Source organism: Erinaceus europaeus, chromosome 15 (assembly GCF_950295315.1).
Source record: "Erinaceus europaeus chromosome 15, mEriEur2.1, whole genome shotgun sequence".
Lineage (NCBI taxonomy): Eukaryota > Metazoa > Chordata > Mammalia > Eulipotyphla > Erinaceidae > Erinaceus > Erinaceus europaeus.
This window is the reverse complement of record NC_080176.1, coordinates 49,120,044-49,129,224: the sequence shown is the minus strand read 5'-3', so window position 1 is coordinate 49,129,224 and position 9,181 is coordinate 49,120,044. Positions and strand designations below refer to the sequence as shown.

General features: G+C 39.4%; 1 protein-coding gene across 18 annotated transcripts in view; it reads right to left on the bottom strand.

The window, feature by feature from the left end:
- Positions 1–475: 475 nt before the first annotated feature.
- Positions 476–9,181, bottom strand: part of DTNA (dystrobrevin alpha) — a 431,975-nt gene continuing 423,269 nt past the window's right edge. For 13 of the 18 annotated variants that reach the window (XM_060173679.1, XM_060173682.1, XM_060173692.1 and 10 more), the window contains one exon: positions 476–1,590. In XM_060173679.1, coding sequence (XP_060029662.1) covers positions 1,450–1,590 — 141 coding nt within the window. In that variant the 3' untranslated portion in view covers positions 476–1,449. Of the gene's footprint in view, positions 4,137–7,683; positions 7,733–9,181 lie in introns of all 18 variants that reach the window. The other 5 variants (XM_060173702.1, XM_060173688.1, XM_060173690.1 and 2 more) reach the window with 2 other exon arrangements.

Here is a 9,181-nt window from a genome sequence, read left to right as displayed (position 1 = left end):
TCTGTCTTTATTCAGTAATAAATAAATAAAATAAAGATTTATTCTATTTACTCAGAGTTTTCAAACTCCTCGCTCTATCATAGGGCTTTCTGTGAACAGCAAAATAATACCTCATTAAAAAAAAGCATCACATTAGACCAACAAAATAGCTCACTTGAGCTGTATTACATTATACTGCTTTGTCAAATGAACAACTGATGTATGATCCTGACTTTCACTACGTGGAAGGAAGCATTGGTGGTGTGGTCTCTTCCATTCCCTGTGTCTATATAAAATAATAGTGATAAAATTAAAGTTTAAATAGCATCCCCAAGAAGAAGATAAAGGTTAGATGCTTTGCATCAGTTTCTTACTACACAGTGACTAGATTCTGTCTCATGTTGGGCGTACTGACTGGTGCACTTCTTTGAGCAGGATCACCTCTTGGTGCCTTGGGAAAGATTCATTGATGAAGAGGAACAAAACACAAAAGATATAGTGTTTTAAAAAACATTTTAATGAAGAAATAATTCCATTCCAAAATATAGACACACAATTAAATAGTTTAATCACTTCAAAATATAACATGTCCCCAGGAGGTTCCAAGACACACACACACACACACATTCACACACACACACATACACACACACACACAAAACAATACTTAACAGCAATACAAAAAACCCCATATAATAGTAGTTTTGTTACAATAACAATGAATATTGTGAAATCTTTAGTGTTTCTGAATTGGTTATTTCAAATGGTGTCAAATTACAGTAGTCGTAATTAAAAATGTCTTACGATTAATTAGCCTCAAGATATAATGCTCAATTTCCCCCCTCTTTTTGGTTCAAAGATAAAAATGCCAGTTCTTCTGAGGACACAGTGGAGTTCCTGTTTGTGGCTCCTTGCGTGGAATTAAACCAAGGTGACTGCAGCAACCAAAGGCTGCTGTATTTATAAGGTTTATCTACAGTTGACAGCTAATAAGTAAAAAGGGTGGACAAAGATGAGCAAAATAAAAGCAGACATCAGTGCTAACTTATGATGCAACGGGTTGGCTCATGCATATAAGAAAATACATAGTATATCACAACAAAGGCCACACTCTTATGCAATTCAGTTCACATTACTACTTACAAATGAACCTTCCCTGCTTATAGTAGATCACTCAAGAATCCATTTTGTAGTCCCCAACACATTTCTCTCTGACTAACCAAACCGACTTCCATCCTGACCAACTACGACTGATTGCTGAATCCCATACAGTAGATATTTTTGCTCTTTCCCTCCATTGATACAGTATTGTGGGGGGAGGGCTGTCCATGCCAGACCAGTGCTCATTTATAAGCCAGCATCTCTGATGTAGATGGGCGTGCAATTCATGGTGGAACAAGAAATAAACAACCCCCAAGGGATATAAAGGTATCTAATGGACGGAAAAGGTAAAACCTGCCAGGGTTGCACTTAGAACACCCCCCAAAAGTAGATTTGGAGAGCCAAAGAAAGAAACCCACCAAAAAACACAAGAAACCAAAACCGCACACGCCATTTTGTTTCGATTACAGGACAGGGGTGCTTGAGTCTGGTCTCAGTGCTGACGTGGAGCTAAGAGAAAGAAAAGGTGGCTGGTTAGTCAGGAATTGGTCATTGGCAGCAGTTTTCAGAGTCCTTGCAATGGCTTTGTATGATGGTATTGATAAACAATGTAGGCAACGACAGCTAAGTCATGAGGGAAGGTTATCAGGAGAACAGTGTCAGACCTTAGACAAACATTTTGATGTAGAAACAGGAAGTGACAGTATCTGTTAGCTCAGTCCAGTCAGTGGCTGAATGCCATTTTCAGGGCCAGAGTTCCATGTTCAAGAATAAGCTGACTATGGTTCAGAGCTGACAGCAATGTAGGTAGCTTTTATGCAGTAGTTTTAATTATTGAGTATGAGGCATGAGTGGTCACCCACTCCATTGAGAGATGTGTGACATCTCTCAATCTTCACAAAGGATGGGCAGTGAAAAGGAGATGAACATTAAGATATACCAACAAAACCCGCACTAAAATCCACTTGTGCAAAGAAATCTGAGAACTGTGCAGTTGTGCCACTTTGGTATCAGCCTGTCCTCAGGGGCATTTGTCAGGCTGCTTCTCTGAGGAGAAAGTATGATGAAATACATCAACAGAGAGACTGGGCCCCTTACTAATGCCGACCAAGAGATTTATTCCCTCAAAAGTGAGAAATTTTGTTCCACAGGGGAGTGAAAGAGATGATTTCTGAACAATTGCAAAGTCATGGACATCTCAGAGTCCCTCTAAAGAGAGATCTCGAAGATGTTAGGATGTCTGTTCCCAGCCAGACACCCTCCAGTTATGGACCAGGTGGGATTGGAGAAAGTTTTTGCTAGCCCTGGAAACAAAATCAAACTTCTGAAGCTTTGAGGTTAACTCAGAACCCTTCTCACTTATTCTGAGTTAAGGCCTTTTCAGAGATATTATGATAGAACTTCTATTTTGAAGCAGTGGTTCTCAACCTTTTGCATCAGAATCACCTGGAGAGCTTAGTAGGGCAGACTGAAGGGCTCCATCTACAGCAGTTTTGCTTCTGTTTGACCTGGGTTGAGACCTAAGAATCTAAGGTTTTAATAGTTTCCCTGATGACATAGATACTGCTTGTCCAGGGAATATTTTGAGAACCACTCTTCTAAAATGATCTACTCTTCTTTCTTTTAAAGGAGAAATGGGAATTCTAGATTCATAAACAATTTAAGAAGAGTTCATTCAGCATATGTCAAGTATTTTATACCATCACATTTTGGAAAAACCAGATTTTTTTTCCATTTTGCCAGAATTCCTAATGGAGGACTTCACCATTCCCCAAAGAGGATCCTCACAAAGGCCCATACATAGTTTTTCATTCTCCCTTCTCTGACAGTCCTTTTATACAGCAGCTTTTCACCAAGTGTAAAATTCCAACTCAGCATACGACCACAGAAAGCTGCATGCAGAACACCAGGTAGCCAGCTAAGGCAATACACATTCAGAAAGTAAAGGAAAGCGAACGTTTGCAAGCGCACTTTAAGCCTGGACATTTAAAGCTGAAGGCCTCCAAACAACCTGATAGGGGAACTTGTGAATGAGCAGTGCTATTAGAGACATGCTCCCTAAAGCTAACATGAGAGGAACAAGACCATGGAAGAGCATAGATAACTTCAGTCCATTGGGGGAATCTTATGGCACCTGTGGTTTATAAACAGCTTCAGTAGCGAGTATTTCAAAACATAGTTCACAGTTTTTAAGATCTGTGCTGATTTTAAAAACTAGATTCTATATAATTTGAATGTTGCCTTTTTTTTTCTTTTGACTATGATATCTATTTGGAAAAACTATTTACACTAGATTCTATGGCTGATTCATTAGAATATCTTGAAAGAAAGCAACCCCAAGTTGGAAAGATGTCCCACATATAATTCTGGGGTGACTGGTTCAAGTGACTGAAGACAAAGGACTTGGAGACAACTGCAGGCCATGAGGGCTAAGGACCCTTTTTGACTTCCAGGCTCTGAGTCTATGTACTCAGGAACCAAATCCTTCAGGCTTAGTGAACAACTACAAGTGCTTGTTTTTGTTTTGTTTTGTTTTTGTTTTCCCAATTGCAGTGGGATAAATGTACAGTGTATAATAAACTGTTTTGCTAAAATCCCAAAGCATCCAGAAATCAAATTTCTAACTACAAACAGTATTAGTAGTGTCGTTGTAAACTGAACAGGTTCAATGTCATGTGCAAAGGTTAATACTGCTATCGTGAGTAACAGCAGCATGGGTTTTCAGCCTGTGTTTTTTTTGTTTTATTGTAACCAGGGATGAGTCATGTTACAGGAGATGTAGCTGTTTACATTAGTTTTGAACACAAGTATTTTTTTTTTTCAAAACACACACCTATAGACTACACATTTTAGAACAAAGAGTTAGCTGCACTATAGTCGGCAGAACACATCTTTAGGGATAGGGGTCTGACGGAGCTGCTGCGTGTGATGGTGCTTCCTCTCTTCGATGAGGTTGCTGTCAGGCTGCTGTCTTCTCCTCTGTGTGGGTGGGTGCAGCGCTCTCCTTCATCACCAGTTTTCATGTTATTTTCATCATCTGTCTGACTATAGCTTGCCTGGGAATAAGGAATGTGTAATTTTTTTAAGAGATGGAAACTATTCTCCAAGAGTATGAAATTTAGGATCTCTCCCTTTCCCCAGTATGTACTCACTCACTCATTCACTCATTCAGACCAGGAGGTGAGATCACTATGATCACTAGACAAGGATCAGAATAGCAAGCTAATTTGAACCCCCCCACCACCTGATCATTCATCCTTCTATTTGTACAGTTAGGATATGGCTGACCAGGGAGAGTGGTATACCAGGTAGCCAGAGGGATGAGTGAATTCTAAGTTGCGTGCTACTCATTATATATACTGTTTCTTACTCTACTCAGGCTATCTTCAGATAGGTCTAGTGCTCTTTTGGGGTACAAACTAGATCTTCCATATCTCTAGAGCCCCACATTCTGCTTTTTATCCATGTAGGACTATGCCTAAGTGGATAAACTGTTGGAGTTGGCTTTGGGATATTTGGACTCAAGGTACAAATAATCTGATGATGACCTAGCAGCACAGTGAGAAAGTCTCAATGAATATATCTTAATAGTGCAAACTTTGCTAAAAGTTCAATCATACTTCTTGGCCACACTGAAAACAATCGTAACGGGATAGAACTAACTTCAATCACGAAGCACCACACCTTCTGCAAGTGTTCTTATCAGGCTTTAAGTGAATATTGTCTGATTTGCCCACTTAGGCACAGGCTGTCTCATACTCAGAGTTTCATGGAAATGACAGCTAAGTAGGAATATGAAGTAGCCACAATTGTTTTAACTTTTTTTCCCTGCCAGATTCACAGGCTTTAAAATGGCCCAAGAGCTTCCAGAGTACTGAAATCTTTGATATTTAGGCACAGAAAAAAAAAAATCAACAGTCATTTTTTATTTGGGCATAGATCAAGGTCATTTTATTAAGTTTATAAAGTACATTTTTCCAAAAACTAGCTACTGATGTTTAAATAATGTCCTGACTAAGAGTGAGAAAATGCTGTTAAAGGAAAAAGCTTGTTCTTTGGGATTAGAGTTTGTTTTAAGTAAAATGAGTGTTTTTAGAAATGGATCAATATTTTTTTTTACTCTAGTTGTAAGCAATCAGGAGACCATGTGACATAACATTCTCTAGGCCAAGGGAGAAGAGAAAGTGGCCAGATAATATAATTTATTTCATGCTATACGGAACTCACCGTTCATAAAATTGGTTTTATAATTACCAATATGCCATAATTTTTATTATATTTATTTTCCCTTTTGTTGCCCTTGTTTTTTATTGTTGTTGTAGTTATTGTTGTTATTGATGTTGTTGTTGTAGATAGGACAGAGAGAAATGGAGAGAGGAGGGGAAGATAGAGAGGGGAAGAGAAAGACACCTGCAGACCTGCTTCACCACCTGTGAAGCAAACCCCTGCAGGTGGGGAGCCAGGGCTCGAACCGGGATCCTTACACTGGTCTTTGCGCTTTGCGCCACATGCGCTTAACCCAAAGCACTACTGCCCAACTCTGGCCATGATTTTTACTTGTTTAATTTTAACCTGAGAAATGACACAGGAAGTTGGTAGTGTTCAAGCCAGAATGCATTATTTAGTAACCGTATGTCCCTTAGGATATTTGTATCTCCAACCTCATTAAAATGTAGTAGCCAGAGTAAAATTTATTATAAACTAGACCGCAAGCTTACAGAACTTGATGTTTGGGAAAAACTGTAACTACATTTGACAGATGTTTCTAGATCATACAGTCAAATGGCTGTGAGAAGTACATTTCTTCTGAACAATAAATAGGGACATCTAAGTGGTCATTCTCTGGAGCCAGAAAAACCATACATACTTAGGGGACACATAGAAGGTGTGTCAGATCACCACTGCACACTGTGTTCATAAAAGTAAAAAAAAGTAAACCAAAAAGTTCTGTGTCCCAGGGCTCTTCATATACTTTCACAGTGACAACAGCAGCTCTCAGGCATTGAATTGCTTGTAAAGCACTGAGCACTATTTCAGGCATGTACGTTTGTGCTCACAGTAAAATTACTGTGCATCTGTCATTATCTTCAGTTCTTTAAAATTGTACCCCAGGGAGTTTAGAGGTTGCTCAGCTGAAAGAGTGCACACCTAGCCATGTGTAAGGCCTAGATTCAAACTGTGGTACCATGTAGTTCACAGTGTGAGCTCTGTGAACAGAGCAATGAAGCAATGATATCTCACCTTTCTCTGTGTGTGTTCCCTTAGCTTTTTTTTTTTTTAATATTTATTTTATTTATTTATTCCCTTTTGTTGCCCTTGTTGTTTTATTGTTGTAGTTATTATTGTTGTTGTCGTTGTTGGATAGGACAGAGAGAAATGGAGAGAGGAGGGGAAGACAGAGAGGAGGAGAGAAAGATAGACACCTGCAGACCTGCTTCACAGCCTGTGAAGCGACTCCCCTGCAGGTGGGGAGCCGGGGTTCGAACCGGGATCCTTATGCCGGTCCTTGTGCTTTGCGCCACCTGCGCTTAACCCGCTGCGCTACAGCCCGACTCCCCTCCCTTCACTTTTCTCTCTAAAACAAAGAATGAGATATTCACTTGGGAAGCTGCTTGTCAGTGGGAGGCATTATTTATGGGTGAGACCCAGAGCAGCACTAAAAAAAAAAAAAAAAAAAAAAAAAAGCCCAGAAAAACTATATCCCAATGAATACTGCTCTTCTATCAGCTATTTATTGAAATTCTGATCTGTTTTATAAAGAGGGTACAGGGCCTTAGAAAACTTTAATAATTTGTCTACAGTTACGTGGCTAGGATTTGGTGAAACTAATACTTGAAAATGGGTTTAGCAGAGGCCAGAGCCTAAGATTCAGATCACTACACTTGAGTGATACTGAGATCAAGTTCTATATTCTCTAGATTAGAAATCTTTACCAAGGAGTTTTTAATACATTCAGGTAGCTTTGGGAGGTATTTGTGTGTGTGTGTGTGTGTGTGTGTGTGTGTTACATGTCATATAAATGGTATTTTTCATTAACTTATATCTTGCTGAATTCCACAAATGTATTTGAATCAGCTGCTATAAAAATATAAGACTACACAAGTTTTCTTCTCTGTTTTGGTTCTTTGATCTTCCTTTAATATACATGGTTCTGCTTTATTTGTTAGAGAACACAAATCTGACCCTTTTAGACCCTGAGGATAGCAAGTTTAAGGATTCATGTCTGGAAGTGCTGACCAACACTGAACTTTGATTTCTATAGTGCTAAAGAGGCTGTAAATCTGGATACTGCTATGGACTAGTGGTGTGACTTCATAGCCGTGGAAGGTTTCTGGGATATTGCTGGTGTTACAGAAGTTTCTGTCCCAGTTTTTTGATTTATTATAATAATAAATCAAACCCCAATATTGTCTGCCAAACTTTCACTACATTGTAATGAAATGGCCATATATTGGTATGAATCTTCATATTAGAAGGGAAGGAAGATTTTTTTAAAAAATTACATTGAAACACCTAAGAGAGAGTGATTGTGAATTTAGGTTACAGGTTATCAGAATTCAGTGTACAGTGACTATGTTTCCTCTTAAATAAGAGGGTACTTACTTGAGAGGAGAGTGATAAAAGGATATTGTATTCAGCCTTGCAAGCTGACCTGTGGGTGACAAAGGATACAAACAAGAAAGGTGACATGTCAAGTCTGTGATGCAGTCAAGCTGGTGAATTATTTGGTTGGAAGCCATGCAGAAACACAGACACAAAGAGAGAGAGAGAGAGAGTGTATGTGTCCAATGAATGAAAGTACTATTCTGATCTATCAAACAACTAAATGTTCACAGAGCATTCTAGAAAAACCATGTCACCATTCTCCAGGGCATATATCTTGAGTGAGAACACAGAGGCCTGTTGTAGCCACTTAACCCCCTACTTCCCCCCCTTCCTGAGAAGCCATTGGTCATAGAAAGTAAATGGAAGGGAGGGAGGGAGGGAGACAGAGAGAGAGAGAGAGAAAGAGAGAGAGAGAGAGAGAGAGAGAGAGAGAGAGGTGGGCTACAGACTTACCAGAAGTGGCAAAAGGTCCCATTGGATTCTTAATACAATTTCCCTTTATTCTACACATATGAGGTGAAATCCCTAATTCATTAAAAAATTAAAAAGTTCTATACTCTATATGCAATGTCCATCTCCATTTAGAAGGGGGAAAAATACACTTTCAGTTACTCTTGGCACCCAAATTCAAAAAAATCATCTGAATTCAAAGAAGAAGGCCTAAGAACCACCTCTAATAACATGAACCGAAACACTGATTACTTAATCACATCTCTCTCCCCTCTATGCAGCAGAGCCAATTGAGCTATGTGATGGAACACCATTGCTGGGAGTTCCCAGAGACAACCTGACAGCTCCATTTCAGTGTACATATTACTATGAATATGGATCCAGTTTCAAGTTCCTGCTCCCCATCTGCGGGGGGGGGGGGGGCACTTCACAAGCAGTGAAGCAGGTCTGTAGATCTCTCTCTCTCTTTCTTGCCCCTCTCAATTTCTCTCTGTCCTACCAAATGAAATAGAAGAGGGGTGGGGAGGAAAAAAATGGCTTCCAGGAGTGGTGGTTTTGTAGCACTGGCACCCAGCCTAGTGATAACTCTGGTAGTAATAAAAATAAGTAATTAAGAAAATAAATAAAGGCTTTCCACAGTTCTGCACTTGAGGTCGCTTTGTTTTTATAGTGCCGAAGCATGACTGCACCCATATGGACACTGTTTTTTGTTGTTTTCTTTCATTTTTGTATAACTAAAACAGTGTTTTAATAGCTTCAGAAACATGGTTGAGAAACTGCAAAAACTACTGGAACATTCCAAAGAGTTAAGACTTTTGTTTTATGCTGCTTTGGCTACATTCCTCCTTGCAAAATGTCTCAGACCTTAATCTATAGATATGTGAGAAGGAGAAGGCAGTTTAGTCTTCTTGCTTCTTTTTTCTTCACTAACAGAATAAAAGACCTCTTACTGTTGACCTTGGGAGATGGAAAAAACTTTTCTGGCCATTAGACAGAGCCTGACAGGATGAAATTACCCTCTGGAGCCTGGAAAGCAGTAGTTCTC